Source organism: Artemia franciscana, chromosome 1, assembly GCF_032884065.1.
Source record: "Artemia franciscana chromosome 1, ASM3288406v1, whole genome shotgun sequence".
Classification (NCBI taxonomy): domain Eukaryota; kingdom Metazoa; phylum Arthropoda; class Branchiopoda; order Anostraca; family Artemiidae; genus Artemia; species Artemia franciscana.
Window position 1 is genome coordinate 43031397 of NC_088863.1, and position 21471 is coordinate 43052867.

The 21471-nt window shown below is 33.6% G+C and overlaps 1 protein-coding gene across 3 annotated transcripts in view; it reads left to right on the forward strand.

The window, feature by feature from the left end:
• The window catches only part of LOC136029961 (TATA element modulatory factor-like), a 241771-nt gene that overhangs the window by 204907 nt on the left and 15393 nt on the right, over positions 1-21471 (forward strand). For 2 of the 3 annotated variants that reach the window (XM_065708519.1, XM_065708538.1), the window contains 2 exons: positions 11481-11625; positions 19779-19985. In XM_065708519.1, the coding sequence (XP_065564591.1) occupies positions 11481-11625; positions 19779-19985 (352 nt within the window). The remainder of the gene's footprint in view (positions 1-11480; positions 11626-19778; positions 19986-21471) is intronic. The other variant, XM_065708530.1, reaches the window with a different exon arrangement.

Sequence of the window (21471 nt, forward strand, 5' to 3'; positions counted from 1 at the left end):
AAAAAAAAATTCCACTGAAAGTAAAGAAAAGCATTAAAATTTAAAACAAACAGAAATTATTATCATATGATGGGATCACCTCCTCCTAATACCTCGCTCTTTTTAAAGCTAAATTATTTTTAGTAATTTCAACTATTTATTCTACGGCTTTTGTGATTCAGGGGCCATTCTTAAGAAATTGGAACAAAGTTTAAGCTTTAATGTAAAGAGCGAGGTTCTGACGAGGGGGTGAACCCCTTCGTATACGTAATAAAAACATGAGAATTCAGAAGTTCGCTACGTAAGCTAATTTGTAAGTTACGTGTATCTTTTACTAATAAAAACATTCGTAAAAAAATTAAAAGTTCTAGTTGCCTTTTTAGGTAACCAAAAATCGGAGGGCAACTAGACCTCCTCCCCCGCTCCTCTTTTCCTCAAAATCATTTAATCAAAACTATGAGAAGGCCGTTTAGCAAAAAAAAATGCAAATTTCGTTTTAATTATTCATCTGCGGAGAGCCAAAATCAAAACAGGCATTGATTCAAAAACGTTCAGAAATTAAATAAAAAAAACAAGTTTTTTTAACGGAAAGTAAGGAGCGACATTAAAACTTAAAACGAACAGAAATTACCTCGTATATGAAAGGAGGTGCATCCTCATCAACGCCCCGCTCTTTACGCTAAAGTTTTTTACTGTTTTAAAAAGTAGAGTTAAGAGAAAGACTCAATCTTAAGCGTAAAGAGCGGGGTGTTGATGAGGAAGCATCGCCTTTCATATACGAAGTAATTTCTGTTCGTTTTAAGTTTTAATGTCGCTCCTTATTTTCCGTTAAAAAAACTTGTTTTTTTTATTTAATCTCCCAAAAAGGATTAGAGTATTAAGGTGAAACTAAGAGGAAATATGCATATATATATATATATATATATATATATATATATATATATATATATATATTGAGGGGGACTTGAAGAGATAGTGGAGGGCAACCAGCGTCCCCCTTCCTCACCCTTTTATGTGTCCCCTCCTCTTAACAATGGTCAAAATTATGTAACTGTCATTTTGTTCAAACTTGTCAATATGTCTAATAGTTAGGAACAGGGGCAGATGCTTCAAAGCTTGCATTTTATCGCCAAAATATTCAATGTGTGTTGAATGTCAAAACTTTCAGTGTATGTTGAGAAGGAGTTGAAGAAAGACTGTAGGGACTCTCCTTGCCCTGTTCATGTGCCCCCTTTCCTTAATAATGGTCAAAATTTTGTAACTATCATTTTATTCAAACTAGTCAAAAGGTCAAATAGTTAGGAAGGAGACAGATGTCTCAAAGGTTATATTTTAACTTCAAAACATCCTATTTCGCATTAATAATTTATTTAAATACAGAATTAGCTCTAAGGAAGGAGTTGGGGTGAAGGCAGAAATTGGTATGGAATCCCTCTTGATTTCCGGGAACATGTGTGGTTTACACTGTTATTATGAAAGTAAAGAGTGACACTAAATACCTTAATGACAATATTAATTTCCGTATAGGAGGGGGGCTACCCCTTCCTCATCCCATTCCCTTTGTGGTCGTAGAAACTTCGGAGAGTGCTCATTCGATCGGAAGTTGAGAGTTCTAGTCTTTTTTTTATAAGTAGAAAGTGATTGGAAACCAACCAGCTCGTGTTCTAAGACAGAGGTAGTTATTTTTTACTTTCTTTGTGGCTGCTCAATTTTGCCTGTGGGGGAATTATCTGGGGGGAGGAGATGCCGGCTCCCAAACTAACCATCTAACTCCTCTTCCATCTTTGTTTGATTTGTAATATCTTGGACAAGAGAGTACAGATAATTTCGTATGTTTATAGTGGGCGACCAATGAACGGGTATAGGTTTAATCCCACTTTATAAAGCTATAATAAAAGAAAGTTTAAGATGATTGAGTTAGATGGTACAGATAAAGGATGATAGGTTTCCAAAAATTATGCTCTATTCCAATATATGGGGCCAAACAGATAACAGGATGCTGTTGAGAGGGGTGGAGAACTTGCTTAAAAACAGTTAAAGCAAGTAGGAACTCAATGAGAGGAAGTAGGGGGTAGTGGAACAGACTGGAGTAAGTGAGGGGCATGTGCAGCTGTGTTTGGTGCAGGTGGCCTGATGTTTTATGTTTATATTTTTTTTGTTGCGAAAACAGAACTTATTTTGCTCATCAGCCATGTTTATTAAATCGGCTAAAAAATGCTATTAAGTACTAATAGTTTTGCCGTTGGGCATAACCAAATCATAACTTAAACTAAAATCATTTAAACATCCATGTATAATATGAGGTAACTAATAAAATTAACGTTATTTGGCTGCCTTAGAAAATATAAATCTGCTCAGAGTTAGAAGTGCTATGTGTAAAATGTTTCACTGCTGATCTTCTCCAACACCAATTTGGTTAAATCTACTAAACAGTGGTGACAATTAAAATGAGAAAAATTCTTAAAACACAAGTTCTTTGGGAAACATGGAATTTTGTGACACTTTAACAGCTGTAATTTGCCCTGAAAGGAAAAATTACTTATGTCTTTGAATTCATCAGATCAAAATCTATCCTTTCACCAAACAGTAATATGATATTTCTTAGACTTTTTCTTATAGTTGTATATAAACCATGTAAAAAGAAGGAAAATATTCCTTTCTTCAACAATTTTCAATGAATTTGTAATGTATTTTTCAATGTAAGAAAGTGCAAAGGCAATTTAAAAAACATAGTTTAATAGATGGTAAAGCTGAATATTCATCCGCTGTCCAATAATAACAGATTTCTTCTTCGATGTTGAAACATTAAAATCGCATGACGGCAGAAACATAGTATAGGGAAAACTTGTCCAGGCTAGTTAAAAACCGAGTAAATATCGTCAGTCGGACATCAAAAGGTCGCATCTCCATAATTATAATTTTCATAAGAACAAATAACAAATCTCACTACTTTTTTATTTGCCCTCAGATAACGATAAAACAAAAACGGATCAATATGTCAAATCAATGAATATCCATCTGTTTTTGTTACTGTTGTCAGCGGGGAAGTAAAAAAGTTGTGAGGTTTTTAGTTTGCTCTTCTGAAAATTTTCAGTTGTGGAGATGTGACCTTTTGATACCTAACTGACGATATAAAGCTGAGAAATCTCGTAACCATGTTGCCTTAGATTATTGCTTAGAAGACAAAACTGGGAACTTTAAACTCTACTCGTATTCAAAGTAATGTTAACTTCCTTGTCCTAATAAGTAAATTTAATTATTACCCTTCTCGGTTTTGACAGTTGGGACAGCCTTTGAGTCGCAGCTCTATGGAATAAGGAAATGGGAAACTTTATGCTATTTAATTACATTTGGAGTTGCGAGTTAACGATTCAATCTAACTTGATATGTGGTCAATTGCATATGCAACAGGGATGTTTTACTTGGATCGTTCTGAGACAAATTCAGCGTATTCGTTTAAACAAACAGTAGAAAAGTTCGGAAAGATGATTCATTGCTAGTTTTGATAAAAAAAAATTATGTTTAATTAAGTACTTGAGAATAGAATGTGATTGTAAACATAATTGAGTGACTCCTGTAAATTTAATTTAGTATCTGATATTAGCAAAGCTTCCTATTTATCCCTTTTACTTTCTCCATTTGCCCCGCTCCTCAATATTTTCAAAACTAACCTTGACGAAAGTATGACAGTTCAAAATAGGGATGTAACTTTTTAATCGACAGTGAACAGATATAAAAATTTTAAACTGGATATTTCAAACACATATACAGTGTTCATCATCAGCAGTAAAACTAAGACATCAATAAAAAAATTATACCTAACAAAATAATTATATATAGTTTATTGCTTTTATTTTTTTCAATGCAACAGCGGAAGCAAATCTCCTTGACCTTTTCGGTTCCGGTTCATTAGATTTATCTGACGTATCAGGTGGACAGAGGTCATAGCTCTTAGGTAAAGTGATATTTACTTTATTTGACCCTAATAAATTATCATAAATTGAGTTCAATCCAAATTTACCTGTATCTCTGTTTATAGAATTATTCTTGAATAATTTTTTTTTAATTTCGATTGTTTCCCTGAAAATTTGTTTTAAACCTTGGTCCCTAGAAATCAAAAGAAACATTTTCAAACAAAATAAAATGATTTGGGTAATTATAAATATGTTCCGATAGAATCGACGTGAAGTTTTCAGGTTTGGAATTTCGCTTTAAAGACGATGAAATAGAATTATGATGTTGTAGTAATCTCATTTTTAAATTCTGGTTATTACGTCCCTCATAAGTTTTTCACTCAGCCCTGGAATGTATGATAAAGAACAAAAAACATCTTTCTTTTCTGTTATTTCCAGAATATTGTTAGAAAATTCTAGAAATTTTTTCCTTCTTCTCGAAAAAGTCTGGTCAATTAACCAACCTGAATAATGGTTACTTATCGAAATTTCTTTTAACAACAATAATTCCTCCTCAATGAGTTTTGGAGAACAAGCTCTAAAAATGCGGCCATTTAAGGAAATGATTCAACCAATTTTTACTTGGCGAGAATGACTGGAGAAGAACGACAAAAATCTGTTATTGTTAGTAGGGTTTCTGTATTTTTTTTAAATCCAGACTATTTTCGTTTTTTTAAAAGAAGAACATCTAGAAAAGGAAGTGCCTTATCCTCTTCTAATTCTGTTGTAAGTTTTAAATCATCTCCCCAAAAATTAAGATGTTCTAAAAAATCTATAATTCCTCCTCCCCACAATTCCATACTGAAATTATCTCCCCCAAAATTTGTGTTTTAAAAAATATGAATCTAACGCTATCGTTTCAATATTTTCTACAAAACAATTTGCTAATAAAGGACTTAAAGGGGCCCCATGGGAAAACCATTTACTTGTTCAAAAAAACCTCTGAATTGAAAAAAATAAGAAAACATGTTACACAACCTAACTAAATTCATAATTACACCGACTTCCAAAACTGTTTCACCACTAATTAAGTCGAAATTTCTTAGTATCTTTCTGTCAAGAAGAATTTCTGCGGCTTTTACATCAATACTCGTATACATTGATACTATGTCGAAACTTGATATTATAGAATTTGAAGAAATTTCCACTTCTTTTAGTTTTTTTATAAGTTCTGACAAATTCTTAACGTAAGAAGTTTGTGTCGACATGATTGGTTTACATAAACACACTAACCACTTACTCAGAGCACTTGTTGGTGACTTTGTACTTGCAACAATTGGTCGTAATGGTAGATTTGGTTTATGTATCTTTGGAAGTCCTTATAATTTAGTGCACAAAGAACTTCTTGGTAAGAATTTGTAGAAAAGTTGAGGTGTAATCTTCCCTTCTTCCTTCAAACTTTTTAACTCGTTCTTAAAATTCTTTGTGTACGAGTTTGTCGGGTCAAAAAAAAGTTTTTTGTACGTTTTTTCATCTTTCAGTGAGGCAATTAGTTTTGAATCGTAGTCCTTGGTGTCCATTACCTCTAAAGTGCTACCCTTGTCTGATTTTGTAATAATAATAGATTCATCCCTTCTTAAATTATTAAGAATCTTTATGTCTTTGATAGAATTGTTAGGGATTTTTGGTTTTAAAGCAAAATTTGACAGGGTTTAGAAGCTCTTACTAGGCTAACATCTTTGGTTAAGATGGGGTTTCTATGTAAAGATGTTTCTATTGAAGAGATAATTTCTTCTACTGGGACTTTATTAGTTTTAAAGCAAAATTTTGGACCTTTTTCTAATACGGACTTTTCTTGTAATGTTAAGGTATTACGTAGGTATTACGGCTTTATTTTCAGGTAATTTTGAAAATTTTTTAAGTAATCTTTCTCTGGAAAGGTGAAAGTGTTGATTGAAATGATTTCTTGCTGTTTATTGAATAAAACAAAAATCACTTGCACTCACCTTTTTTGATATTCCATTTTCCAGGAAAAGTTTATCTTTCACCAATAAAGCTCTTTTTCTCCTTTTATCTTTAATCAGATGATCCTACGTCTTAAAATGTACATCTCGTTCGAACTCTTTTCCTTAAAAGTGCCTAAATGTTGATTGAATTTTATTGAAGGTGGCAAAATCCTTTTCTTCTTACATTGATGAAGAAAATCTTACTGATTTATAACATTTGCGTGTCTCTTATGGGTGTCAATATATTAATACAATATGGGTGTTAATATATTATGGGTGTTAATATAACACCCATGAGAGACACGCAAATGCTATAAATCAACAAGATTTTCTTCATCAATGTAATAAGAAAAGGATTTTGCCACCTTCAATAGAATTCAATCTACATTTAGGCACTTAACCATACATTTATACATTTAGGCACTTAACCTTTACCATATGTTCCAGGGCTGAAGGAAAAACTTTAAAGAATAATACAAAATAATGGTTAATTCTCCAACAATAAATAATTGTTAGGTAGTAATACTTTGGCTAGTTTTTATGGCACTTGGTATTAACCAAGTGACATATAGCAATCGCTAATTCTGTCGGTCTGTCTGTCGGTCCCGGTTTTGCTGCTTTAGGCACTTCCAGGTAAGCTAGGACGATGAAATTTGGCAGGCGTATCAGGGGCCGGGCCACATGAAATTAGAAATAGTCGTTTTCCCTATGTTGAACGTACTAGCCAAAATTGAAAAATGAGATTACTACAACATATAATTCTATTTCATTGTCTTTAAAGCAAAATTCCAAACCTGAAGATTTCACGTCGGCTCTATCGGAACATATTTATAATTATCCAAATCATTTTTTTGAAAATGTTTCTTTAGTTTCTTGGGACAAAGGTTTAAAAAAAATTTCAGGGAAACAATCGGAATTAAATGAAAAATATTTAAGAATAATTCCATAAACAGAGATACAGGTGAACTTGGATTGAACTCAATTTATGATAATTTACTGAGGTCAAAGAAAGTAAATATTACTTCACCTAAGAGCTATGACTTCTGTCCACGTAATATGTCAGATAAATCTAATGAACTGGAACCGAAAAGGTCAAGGAGATTTACTTCCGCTGTTACATTGAAAAAAAATAAGAGCAATAAACTATATGTAATTAGTTTATTAGTTATGAATTTTGTTTGTTTTTATTGATGTCTTCTAGTTTTACTGCTGATGATGAACAATGTATATGTGTTCGAAATATCCAGTTAAAAATTTTATATCTGTTCACTGTCGATTAAAAGGTTTCATCCCTATTTTGAACTGTTATAATTCCATTTCTTGGTATCTTTGTTGTTTTATTAAACGTTGAATAATCAAAATCCCCCAAAGTTTTGAAATCTTCCGTTTTTTGGATCTTCATTTTAAAACTTAAGAAAATCCTCCCCCTCCCCCACCTGCCACATTCTGTGTGAATTTTCGCCACTCTTCGGAACTTGAGGTTGCTTCTAAAGTGGCAGTTAAAGTTTCACATTATTGTAAAAAAAAAAAAATGCGAACCTTGGCAATGCCAAATTTGCTAGCATCTTTTATGTTAGGCACTAGCCCGAGGGGTATTCGATGGCAGTTTTAGTGTAAGAGGCTATACAATCAGTCTCAAGTGCAATTGATCCATAAAAGACAAGAATTTTTCTAGAGGGATAACACCTGTTTTTTTTGGGGGGGGGACGGGTCTTGTTTTTGCAACGCCCTTCTTTAGAAGACAGCAGTTGCAGGAGCAACGTCTAAAGGGGCAAAAGTATATTTCTGAGCCATAAGTTGTTTCTGAAGTGGCAGTAAAAATTTTGCAATTGTATAACAACGGAAAATCGAACCTAGGCGGTACTAAATTTGCCAGCATCTTTTATACAGGGAGGGGGCCCATGGGATATTTGGCGAGTATCATAAATTGATGAAAAAAAGCTATGTTCCGGTAAAAGATGTGATATTATGTATAAGCTTGAAAAAAAACAGTTATAGAATAGGCAATAAGTTTTCTGGGGGACACCTCGATAGTAAATCTGGTTTAAGATAATTTATAGCGACATTTCCTTCTTGATAAGAATGTAAGATATTTATCTAAAATATTGATAGTATTCTAGGAAAGGAAAATCATATTTTCCCCACAATTTTCAGTAGATACAGGTTAGAATTGCTGTAGAGTTCTTTAATATAATGTTGTTGTCTCATTTTTCTCTAATAAAAAAAAATAAATATTTAGAGCAAAACCAGAGGAGTGTGGAAAACTACCAAGCGACGGCAGAATGTTAATTTTAAAAACTTGATCTAAAATATTAGCTGTTTTTTTCCTTATCTTTATTTACTTTTGCTTTCCATTTGGCCATAGGCCAAAAACCCAACTACGAGAAAAGGGCACAATACATATATTTGTTTAGTTTTTTTAACTAGCCCTTTACCTGCACACTAGCGAAAGGGATAAATACTTTATAAACAAAAAAAAATGTTACAAAATAAATAAATCCACCTGCCTTTTATGAAATTTTCCGAATGGCTCCAAGCTCTAACAAATTAATACTATGGTTGTTTTTAATTTTTTATAATTCTTCTTACTAGCAATTCTTGTAGTTTCAAATTCTCATTAAGTTCATGTTAAAGTTCTAAACAATCGATTCTTATGTGTTTTTTCTGCTCTTTAAGCATAACTCTTTTCTATAATTTTAATTGCTGCTCTTTTTAGAAAATGTATTTCAGTGTTTGTTTCAAATTTTTTTATTGGTTTGTTAATAATTAAAAATAGCTATATTTTGTGCTCAATGTTATACTATCCAACTGTCTAAATACGAATCGTGCTAGAACTGATCTACGGGTCAGAAATAATTTCGCGTTTCTATTAGCTTTAAGTAGAGTAGTGAAACTTAGTAACCAGTCAGTAAGCCTACCTAGCGATTCTGGAACTACTTATCCACCTGAACACAGGCAAGGTAGAAGGGGGGAGGTCGTATCTTTGACAGTGAAGTTCTACATTTTTCTTTTTTGTGTGTGAGAATGCAAAAGCCACATACAAACAAGCATGCTTAGCTCATGGCCTTGATATTCGACGATAAACAGTGGTTTGATGCCCTAAAAGAATCGACTTTGTCCAAAATGCCTTCTGTAATGCGAATACTCTGCACAGATTCTTGTTTTCGGAAATCCTGCAGATCCAAAAAGTCTTTGGGAAAGATTCAAAAATCAGTTTGCAGAGGGTTTTATTCGGCATCCTTGATAAAATAATATACCAGAAAATGGTTCAATTAAGCGTCCTTATCGTATTATTGCATCCAAGTTAATTACGATGGCCGTAGAAGATCGAAATTTTTGTTTTTGGATGGAACAATATGGCATGGACAACATTGATACCTGCAAAAATGACCTACTTGGATTTCCTAAATTCTAGTGAGTCACTTCTAGTGAGCTACTGGAGATAGTATGTACTGATTTCTGCAAGGAAAACAGCTTGAAATCGTTGATAATATTTTACAGGCTGTCATTGATCCTGATTATGTTAGAAAGAAATATTTTTTCATCGATGGACTATGCAGTACTGGTAAAATATATGTTTATAAAACCTTGTATCACATTCTGGGTGGCGAAAATCGCAAAGTAAAATATGTGGCTTATACAGGGATAGCATCGACTTTATTGCCCTTTGGACAAACAAAACGTAATACCTTTGGCTTGAAAGTTCCGCTTTCGTCAGTTTAAATTTATAGCGTAAAACCTGGTTCAAACATAGCTTTAGACTTAGTTCAGGTGGAGGTTTTCCTACTTGACGAAGCGTCGATGGTACCCAAATATGGCATATAAGATATGGCTCGTTTGTTGCGGTCTATTGCACATCCAAACTTGCCATTTAGAGGAAACTTTTTTGTTGCTGGATCTGATTTCTGACAGTGTTTACCAGTTCAACTCCGAAGCAACCGCAGTGAAACACTTGAATTGTCAATAGAAGAAAAGTCGTCAGTGGGAGTATTTGAAACATTTTCTTAGAAAAAATATGCGGGTTGATCTGCCTGATGTGTCTGAACATGAAGCGTGTGCAAAGTACATCCTGGACCTGGGATGAAAATCTTCCCAAAAAATGACTTCAATGAAATCAAATTACTGGCAGATATGATTTCCAGGGGTAATTTAATTGAGGAAGAATGTCCTTCGAATCAAAATTTCGATTCAATGAAGGATAGCGTTATTTTAGCTTCACTCAACAGAGAAGTCAGTAAAATAAATACTGAGTTTGTCGATCACCTCCCAGGAGAACACAAATCTTATAAGGGTTATGATTCTGAAAAAAGACTAAGAGAAAGGAGGAATTTAATTCACTCCAGAATTCCTCAATACAATTGATATTGCAGATTTGCTACCTCATGACTCAAAAATAAAGAAAAACGCAATAGTTATGCTTTTACGTAGCTTAAGTATTTCAGAAGGGATGTACAATGGAACCCACCTTATCGTTAATAAGTAATTTAAATGATCCCCCCCTTCCAGAACTCATATAAAGATGTAAATCCTTTACTTTGGAGAAATTCTTTAGTTACGACATCACTGGCAAAACCTGGATGCTCGGAAAAAAAAACGAGAAAAATTACTACTTTGGTGAAAAGGGACATTTATTTACCAAAATATATATCCAGTTGGGAACTATTTCGTTTTATGTCACAAACTTATATAATTTGTCCCTTTTTTGCCTTTTTATTTCTCTAATTTCTTAAATGAGTTACTTTTTTGCCCTTTAATTTCATTGTGTCCCGGCATATGGAAATATGTGCTTTTGACATAAAATGTGTCTAGGTGGCAACCCTGTGCATAAAGCAAAAAGCAAGGCACAATGTTTGTATTGTAACCTCTGGGTGGATCTGTTCTATTTGTTCTGACCAATTAGGGAGCAGTAGCGACACGGGATGAACGCGCTAATCCTTCAAATGAATTTTCTATCCACCCTTAGATAACTTCGAAGACCACACTGCCTTTCCATGACGAAAATATAACAGTACAAAATAGGGATGAAACCTTTTAATCCACTACGAAACAAATATAAAATTTTTAACTGACTATTTCGGACACATATACAGTGTTCATCGTCAGCAGCAAACAGTGTTCACCCTTCCTACATCCATGATACCAGACTGTAAGAGAACACCCCCTGGTCGCACGAGTGACTCGTGTTTCAGCTGTGAATTTACGAGTCTTAGCTAATTAGCAAATCTTGCAGATACGATTGGTGCCTCTGGCCCCAATATTTTGTAAGGTAAGAGTTTTCAAACTTATAACAGTTCGTTCTTTTTTGTCTCTGGGTCTATGTATCAATATCTGATGGATGCTCTCCCAGTAGTTTTCCGGACAGTATTTCTGTTGACTGTAACTAATATTTTGTATTTTTTCTGTCATCTGTTGTATTAAATCTGTTTGTCTTTATCTTTGTTTTCTCTTCTTTTTTGTAAGCATATGAACAAGCCGTGCTTGGAATAATTGTTGAACATATTGCTGTCTACAGTGTTGCTGCTTCCTTTTTACAGTTTGTCCATGCTTATTAACCACAGTTGCCCCCAGTCGATTTTCTTCTTTTTTTTTTTTTTTTTTTAAGAAGTTCAGCTGAAGCAGAAGGTGTTCAAAAGATGGCTCTGGAAGAAATTACTGCATTGAGGAATGAGGTAAAAAACCTAAAAGAAAACTTCTTTGCATTGAACACAGTTGTTGAAGAAGAAAAAGAAAAGAATAGAACCCTTCAGGTTAGTTTTTATGATTTTCTTTTATAGAAATTATAAGCATGTGAACTGCTGTTAAATCGATTTTGTGCAAAAATAAGCTTTTTCTTCTTTTGAGTTCGGATTGAAATGTATATTTCCAACGAAAACTGAAATACTTGATTAGATTTTGTTTACAAACGCATTTACAAATTTCAATAATTGGGGTGTATGTTCCCAGTGCAAGTTTTGTTACATTGTATTTTTGCTGTCTTAAGTTTTTATTGGTTCAACGCAAGACGCCAATTCTGGTATTATTGGATAAGTGAGATACAGTTTTATCCACCTCAATTTTTTTTTAATTAGCTTTTTATTTTTGTTTAGATAGGAATCAACCTTAATATACCTTAAAAAGGTGTAACAACATGCCAGGACAGTAAGAATTTCCTACTTTTTAAGCAAGTTTAGATCGTTCTCTCAGGAAAATTCTAAATGATCATTATTCTGGCTTGATAAACGGACGGATCTGAAACTAATAAATACCATGAAATAAGTGCTGTATTTCGGTCTAAAGTATAGTTGTAAGCTTGTCCCAAAATCTTCTTTAATCTTCCATGGACACGACTTCCTGTGTTTAAAAACTTTTAAGAAGAATATTTCTTTTCTTGATAAAACATATTTATATATTTCAAGTTTGTAAACTAGTGCCAACCACTTTATAAACTAGACAGTTGCTGCGGTTTGATACTCCTTATAACTGAACCTCTTACATAATCTGCCTTCAGCAATTATAGTTGAGGAAAATCGTGGAAACCTCTGTTGATACGATTTGGTGTGTTTAAAACTTGCAAGAAGGCTTTTTTCTGATTAAAAGTATTTATTTATATTTATAAACTAGACTCTCATACACTCATGCTTTGCGAATTCACTCTTTGTGGGACTTAGTATTCCCTGTAAATTAAATACCTTGTATGTTCATATTGCACCGAATCTACAAATATATTAGTTCTTTATACCTTTATAATATTGAAATATTAACCGTCATAAGATATAACTGTCCTCTGGAATGTACCACAAGTTACAAAGTATACAAGTTTTAATAGTTAATGGCTACAAACCTCCGTGGACATGGAGTTGTGTATTGCACAATTTATAAGAACAATTTTTGTTTTCCTATTAAAAAGATCTCATGTATTGACGGTTTATATAACATTTTCCTTTAGTATGTAAATTTTATGATTAAATAAAAAAGTGCCAGTAAAATCAATAAGTGTTTGAAGAAATATAAAGTTTAACACTAAATAATTTAATTAAGAAAGTAGTTATTATCATTTGTAATTTATTTATTGAATAATGGTAAACCTTACTTATTGAGGAACTTACATTAAAAAAGTCAGCAAATGCATCTTTTTTGGTCATGATTAGCAAACATCATTATTTCATCCCTACCCTAAGCTAAACTAGCAAGTCGCGATGTTTTGTGCACACCCCTCTTGTGAATTTTGGGTGAAATTTTATTAAAGTTTGTTCCATATGCAGTTTCTTAAACTGGAGTGAACGGTATTGCCAACAAATATCCCCGAAATTCTTTTTCATGGATATTGCTCAAAATAATAACCCTGTATTTTTCTTAAGTCAAATTCTTAAATGAGTTTAAATGAATTTAAGAAAAATTCATTTTCCACATACTATTTTTTATGACCAAGTATAATACCCTATAATTTTTGTCCTTATCCAGAAGATTTGGCCGGCTCAAAATTTGGGGATAGAAGAACACTTGCCTGGGTAGGTAGTATTAATAGCAAAGATGATGGATGCAGTGAAGATGTTAAATGTAGAATATCTAAGACCCAGGGTGCTTGTGGTCTCATTGACCACATGTCAAACGCTAAGCTGTAATAAAAAATGTGATTCTATCCTGCTTTTTAAGACTTGGCTCCTAAATCCTGCTTTTTAGGAGATGGTTAGGATACGTTCTGTGGATGAAGGATGACAGATTCCCAAAGATCGTCCTTTTGGGTTGATGAAAATAAGATCGCCCCCCAAGGGGGTGTGAAGAGGTCGGAAGAAAAGATTTAAAGGAGATAGGGACTTCATGGGAGGGTGTAAAAAGGGAAGCTTTGAGTAGATTGGGATGGAGGTAGAGCGTGTGTCCCTATATTGTCCCCATGCGGCTTGGTCTGTAGTGAGTTGTAAGTAATAGCAGTAATATCTGTGTTTTAATCAGTTTTTCAAGATATTAAGAAGTAAAGAAGAAAGCTATTCTATAACAGTTGCAAGTGGCGAAAAATGTGTCGATTTGCTTTAGCTAAATTCCTCTTAGTTTACCTTTCCTTACCTAAGTTTTCCTTACTCTAAATACCTTAGTCTTCTGTTTCATAAAGGACTTTAACCTCTGCTTGTAGCTAGCGATTTGTTGCCGATCTGCAGTACCTATTGTAACAGGATTCGCATTATTCTAACAATCATTCATGTCAGCTTTTTTGGCAGCTTTTTTCTGTTATTTTCATAACAGAAATCAATGTCCAACAACCTTAAGTGTTTTCTCCATCGTGAAGGGCCTACAATACAAATAGCATATTTTGAATCTGGAAACTGTTTTATAAATCTTTGTGTGAGTGTATATAAGCTGTTTTTTTTTTTTTTTTTTTTTTTTTTTTTTTTTAATTGCTACAAGTTATATTTTACTGAGTTCCAGACAAAATCTGCTTTATTTTTCAAGTGAATTTGAAGTACATTAACAGGTTGTGATTTGAAACTCGGAAGTACCTCTGGCCCCAGTCCTGACTTAAATATCTAGATGTCAGTTTCCCCTCCACTCTCCATCCAAATCCTTTCTTTTAAACATTTTAAATTTAAAGAATTATTTAAAGAACCTACAATTTTGTGAAGAAGTCTACATCTGTAAATGACACATGAAGGACAAGATTTATCCATTCACGGATCCAAAACTGTGATAGTATTTATACTTTTTCTTACAGAACTATCCAAATTTGTCTAAAAAATAGAAAATGTTTCCTATGTTGCATGTATTTTACACCCTTTTAACTTTTTTCAATCAAAATACTGATTAAGTTTTAAAATTTATTTTGGTAAATGAATAAATTTGAATCTCAGTCTTTGGATCGTGGTACTAAAAATGTAGTGCTGCAGAAAAGTAACGTAGGAAAACTTGCATACTAAATATAAACTGGTAGATCCTTTCAATTCTTACAATTAGTATAAAAAATTATACAATCTACCACTAGTCCCACTGCAAGTTAATGTCACAAAGATGGATCACAAAGTATGTTAACAGTCATTGAATATGACAGTCGAACTTTTCATTGTCACTGAAGGTCAGGTTTTTGCTGTTTTTGCCACCATTAAGCATATTTTGTTGTTTTGCGTATTTAGGTTTTTTTTAATTCGCTATCCTGAAAATAATGTTTTAGCTCGAGAAGTTTGTCTCTTTTTTCCTCTGTGAAAAAGTAGAGGGATTTAAGATCCTGTTTACTTTTATGACCAGCATAAATAGGAAAACCTCCACGAGGTCCACTCAACTTTTGATTCCCAAAATATCCACAATGGGGGAAACTATGCTCTAACTTTTAAAATTGGGATATGGTTTTAAATGCATTTTATTATTTCATAGTTTGTGTTAGTAAACTGGATGAAATGGTTAGTTTTTTGGTTGTTTTTTGTGTGTTGCTGTTGCCTTGTAAATAATATTAAGAGCGATTGAAGATAAGTGTCTGTATATCTATGAAAGAGCAGCGTCACCAAAGATGTAGCTTGTACCCTAGGGTTGTATAAAATAGGAATGAAAAGGGACGCTGTGCTTCAAATGCCGGTTATCGCTAATAATAATTCCTTACATAATTTAATAATAATTTATCAATTTTTTTACATATTTAGATATTTTATCTGCTGCCCTGTCGATAATATTAAGAGCTCTTGAAGGTGAATTGGCTTTATTTTTTCGAAAGAACGGCGTCACCAATGATGCAACTTGTATCCTAAGGTTGAATAAAGAACGGGAACAATAAAGGCGTTCTGTGTTCCAAATGTCGATTATAACGAATCATAATCCAATACACTATGTTAAAGAAAAGACTTTGCTGGTGGATAAGGAAATCAAGCTGGACTTAGTCCAATGTCCTGTTCTGAATTCAAATATATAGGAAGTTTTTGTCTATTACCTAGAGCTATGTCGTAATACTGGATTGAACTATCAGGGACCTGAGTATATTTACATTAATGGCTTAATACTAATAAAAGCTGAACATTTTTCTCTTTTGTCCTAAGAAATTTTATCGGTCATTCCTTCCTTACATAATGATTCATCCTGTCTCTGCTGTCCCATTCACAAAGGAAACAACAAAAGCTGTTACAGCCATGGTGCAAACCCACTAACGATGCAACTACCTTGATGTCGTCTGACAGCACTTGTACTGCATTTTTTCTAGTCTATATTTTAACTTTTCGTGTGACTCTTTCATTTTACTTGAATAAACTACGGGTAACAGAGGTAATTCATTATCCATAATGTAATGGAACAGTTTTCAAAGTTGATTTTGAAGGATCGATAGAAAGCCTCCACTCAAGCGCTTTATGACCAATCTCAAGTTCAGCCAATATCGAGGTTAATTTTAGAATACACTGAATTAATTTCCTCAGACAAATAGTTGTGAACTAATTTATGGCGGCTACGAAATAAATACACGTGAGTGACTTTTTGTTCAGGATTCCAACCCTTGAATTTGGAGACCAAAAGTTTAGACTGTATTTCCGACCAATTCAGATCACGAACAAGATCCTTTAAACACATTAACCCAAGAAATGTGGTTTGGACGAAAAGCCAGAAATTTCAAAAGGTGGATCATCATATTCTTGTTCACACTGCATGCTAATTTTATTTGCTTATCTATTATTACCACGACGCAGAAAGCTTTCGCTTGTCGTGCAAATTGCTTAATCCCTTCGTCAGGTCAATAGTCTCTGACTGTGAAATCCTTCAGCGGCTGTGGCACAGATAAATCTTCAGTGCGAGGCATTGATCTCGTAGCAGATTTCAAGTTGGGTACTTTACTATGTATTCCTATTCACAAATAATTCCTGTAATCCTTGTGATGCAGAATTAGAAGTCTTAGGAATGCTCTCACACCAAACCATGGGTATTAAAATATTTCTATGTTGGAATCCTTTAGTCAATTAAGTTAGTCACTTCATACAAGTAAAAAAGTTAATATGAGGACCCCACTTCTTATCTTTGTTTCCCACTTGAACTAAAAGTTCAAGAAAGAGCCATTGATGATGCATAGGGCTTCATTCTCATTCTAATACAAATGTACCACTTCTGGATTCTCCCATATTAGATGTGTCTTTTTTTTTTCTTTTCTTTTTTTAATTCATGCAGGTTACATAATTTTTTATGTCTGTGACATAAACTATAAACTTGTCTATCTCTGTGCGTGTGAAAAAATGTAGTATTTTTGAAAAAGTCCATTTTACTTTAGTTCAATCATTTTTTACTTTAAAAAACTGAACTAGAATTCTCCATTTCGAATTTATATTCATTATGAATAAGGAAGCTGCTAAGCCTTGCTTAGACTGGGAAGGTACTAATAAAAGATTGCTAGTTTCTCATTTATAACTAAAGAGTTCAAGGTAACAGTCATAACAGTTTATCTCCTTGCCAAAAGGGGCACTGATTGCAAAAAATATCCTAAGAGAAACCTGTAGAATTTTTGGTAGAATAATTATAGGCTGTCCAATACAGTATATCGTTGTTTACGAAGTATTTTACAAATTATACCCCGTGCATTTATATTCTAATAGAACCGCGTAGAAATTCAAAATGACAATTCCCTAATGATCGTGTTGTGGAAATGTTGTGGGTGATGCGAAAATTCTGATTAAAAATTTGAATTTAGCATAAAAGGTTGCAAAAGAAACGATATAAACGTCTCGCGTAAAAAAATTTGTGTCAACAGGGGTGATTTTTTCACCCCTAGTTAGAGCTGGGTTTAACTGAAATAGATAATAATAAAAAAAAATAGTCTTTCTTATATTTTAGCGATAGGTAAGAAAGGTTAAAATCTTTTCACTTACAATAATATAATCGAATAAGTTTTGTTTCCTGTGCTCTGAAACAAAAATAAGAAAATAGTTAATTATCGTTAATTTTAGTTTACTTCTATATCCTGGCTAGTCGTCCGAGTCCAGTCGGTAAAAAGAATGTTGGTTTAAAATTAGAAAAATTGGGTGCTAGTGTTGGCTGGGGCTGAGTCAAACAAGTTTTATACCCTATTAAATTAAGAGAAAAGTTTCAAGTGAAAACAAATTGCGTATTCAAAACTGAAAGTGAACAGAAAGTTCTGTATATAACAGATGATGTCCCCTACCTTAATTTTCGTTCTTTATGGTAAACATTTGACGTCATCTGACCTTTTATATAGTAAAAGAAAATAGATGCCCTCGATCAAACCAATATATTTTCCTTGTTATTCAAGCCATGTGTATTGGACAATCTCCTTTAAATCTATTAACCTCCATATCTATTAACAAATGAACTAACCTCCTTTTTATACAATCCTAATAAGGGGGGAATTAACCCCAGATTTACTTCTCACTCAATTGGACTATCTGTCTTGGCTTTTTCTACAGTTAGCCATGACTTGATGCCCACAACTATTCCATTTCAATTCAAAAATCAACAGATATAATAGTGTCGGATAATAGTGTACTTCTTTTTTTGATCTGTCTCTAGTTTCAGGAGTTATGGGCTATTTTGTTTTTTTACTATGGGACGTGATCGTCTGTTACTAGGTTGATAGCTACCGCTGCAACCCGGATAGCCGGCGTGCAATTAGAAAACACTGTACATAATTTAGTAGAGCCTCCACTTAATCATAAGTCCATTAAACGAAACTAAAAAATTTGTCCTCAATAACCCTTTATTTTCTATGCACTGTGATTATATTTGCGATGAAGACGCCATCTGTGGCAGTATGTTTTCTGATACTGTGCCTTCACATCAGTTCTAAATTGATTGCCTGTATTAGTATTTCTACATGAAAGTATTGTGGCTCTATTAGAGCCAAAATTGTTGTTCTGTGGCATAAAATGCTAGATAGGAGCTTCACTGTGTCTTTGATGATTCTTCTTGGAGAAGATTAGAAATTTTGTGTTTTGTTTATAGAAAAGGGCTTGAAACCGGGTATCCAGGGCTTCCGGTATGTTGTTCCGGTACCTTTGTGTTTCAGAGTTTTGATTGATATTGCCATTGGTCCCTGTTTACTGCCGTTCATTAACAAGAATGGGTTTGGTCATAACCGAAACACGTTCTTTTTTATTGTTTTCTAGTCTAAAAACTTTTTTTTCTTTTTTTTTATGTCTGAAATTTTCACATTTTCACATATCTTGCAAAATATTTAAACCGCAATTACGCGCCCAAAATGTTTTCTAGAAGTATTTTGGTATTTGGATACTCTTTGGACCTTTATATTTTTGGATACTCTGTGGACGTTTCTCTTTGAACGGTAATTTCAACACGTGTTATTTGCCTATCACATTACTATTGGAAATGTATAAAGATAGCCTTTAACAGCCACTGAAAATCTTATTTGAGATTTTTGTTGCAACTTCGAACATCAACTGTCTTAGTTGCTGTTGAAATGCTGTAGCTCGTAGCTTGCTATTTTAAATTAACTGGTCCATTTGGTTCTTCTATTTTTCTTTACACCGATCTTTTGTATTTCGAACTCATAGTTTATGAAAGATGTATCTAATGTATAAGAATAGTAATAGAATGGCAATCCTGGAGGGGAGGACCAATCCCTTGAACCTGACTAAATACTGGATTAGATTGATTTGCGTCTCTATATTGTTATTCTGGTGCTTAAACTGTTCTTTTAGACCGTTTAACTCATACTAACTCCTCCTCCCTCTTAGAGAGGGGACCTCCTCCCCCTACCACAGTTCATATGATGTGTGTATCATACATGTCCTAAACTTTAGGGTCCACCTTTTTCTTTGATAAGATAAATGCTCAAAGTTACAAGTTTGCTTATTTCGCTTAGCTCCCCTCTCGATCGAACTGATTGGTGTGCTCAGCTACACTCATGAGTTCCGTGGCAAGATAACATTGAGCAACCATGTATGCAGCTATGGATCATGATAGATAGCAGTTTGTTGACCTTTCCTTGTTATTGTAGGAACAGTTATTAGAGAAGGATAGAAGTATTGGCAATCTTCTAGCTCAAGGTCATAGCCAAGTGCCCTTTTCAAGACAATCAGATTTGCTCCATAATACTTCATTCCAGTCTAGGACGAGTAGTCCGACACCAAGCTTAGGAAGAATTTCGATATCAGAAGGAAGCTCGGGTCAAGAAGTGCACACTCGGGATCCGTGGGCAAACGAGGTAGATTCATTTGTTCAATGTATCTTATGTAGGATACTCGGTTCATAATAATAAAATTATATTAACAAAAAAAAAACAAGTATAAATTAGTGAAAAATTTTTCACTAAAGGTAAAATAGAACCCAAAAATTTGGTGAGGTATAACCATGTAGCTCTCTGGGGTAGTGGGAATCTTATTCTCACAGAACATAAGCAAAGGTAACGACTGATAGATATTTTCACTTATGTTTAAATTCCTTTTCACTCTTTTTTCTATGTAATAATAACCAACGAAGAAAAAAGAAAATTAGCATCGCTATTAATACATTGTTTAATTTTCTATAAGGGAGCAAAAGGTGATCTCATAAAAAAAAATACTGGAAGACAAGCCATATACTTTGACCTGAAATCCTTCCTCACTTATTAAATTATAGCCATCCCTTGAAACCAGCAGTTTAAGGGATGGTTTGTCTTCTGCATTATCCGCATTTTGTATTCTTTGTGGAGATATTATCGATTATCTTTGTCCAATGACATATGCAACCGTGTAATTATTAGAGGCGTAATTATCTGTAATAGTTACAGAACTTTACATGCAGATGTTAGGCTAGAATTCTTAAAAGTTTTCGGAGTCTTTACCAACATCCTATGTTTTTGCGTATTGTCAATTATCCTTAAACTGCTGGTTTCAAGGGATGGCTATAATTTAATCAGTGAGGAAGGATTTCAGGTCAAAGTATATGGCTTGTCTTCCAGTATTTTTTTATGTGGACTAGATAATACCATCCCCTATTTACCCTTTGAGATTATTATGATTTAAATGATAGGATAGTACTTGGTAGAATTCTTGGATTCTTCACCTAATGGCCATATTTGCACATCTGGAGTACTAAAACTCCCTAAATCTTTTTATTTCCCCTAAATAGACGAATATTACAGAGTAAATCGTCTGATATTGCTTCTTAGAATCATATGGGCCCATATCCGCTGGTCCTATTTGCAGAGATTATTTAGCCCATTGGAGAAAGGTGAGACACTAGTTGGAGCACAAAATTTTCACTATGTGTTAAAGAAAAACAACCGAAAATCATTTGATAAAAAAAATGTATAAACCAAAAACAGAGGTGAGGGAAAAAAAGGCAAAATTTGATAATTGCAAGCCACATCTTAAGGGCTTTGAAGCCTGAAAAGGAAGGCCCTAGAAGATAGAAAAAGCTTTGTTATATTTGCGCCGTCAAATCAGTTCAAATTTTTTCCCTAACGGAGTTTTTGGGTGTGTTGAACCAGATATAAAGAAGAGGAGATGATCGCGAATGCTGAGGGTTAAAGGAATTTTGAGGGTTTTCAGATATTTTTTTAAATCCCTATAGATTGCTTTTCAAAATAAACTTTTACTACTAAGATTAGTCGAAATAATACATAAATGTGACACGCGTATGTTATTTAGGGGAGCCGGCGTTTGTCCCTCTAGAAATTACTCCCCCATATTCCCCCTGGATAATTCCGG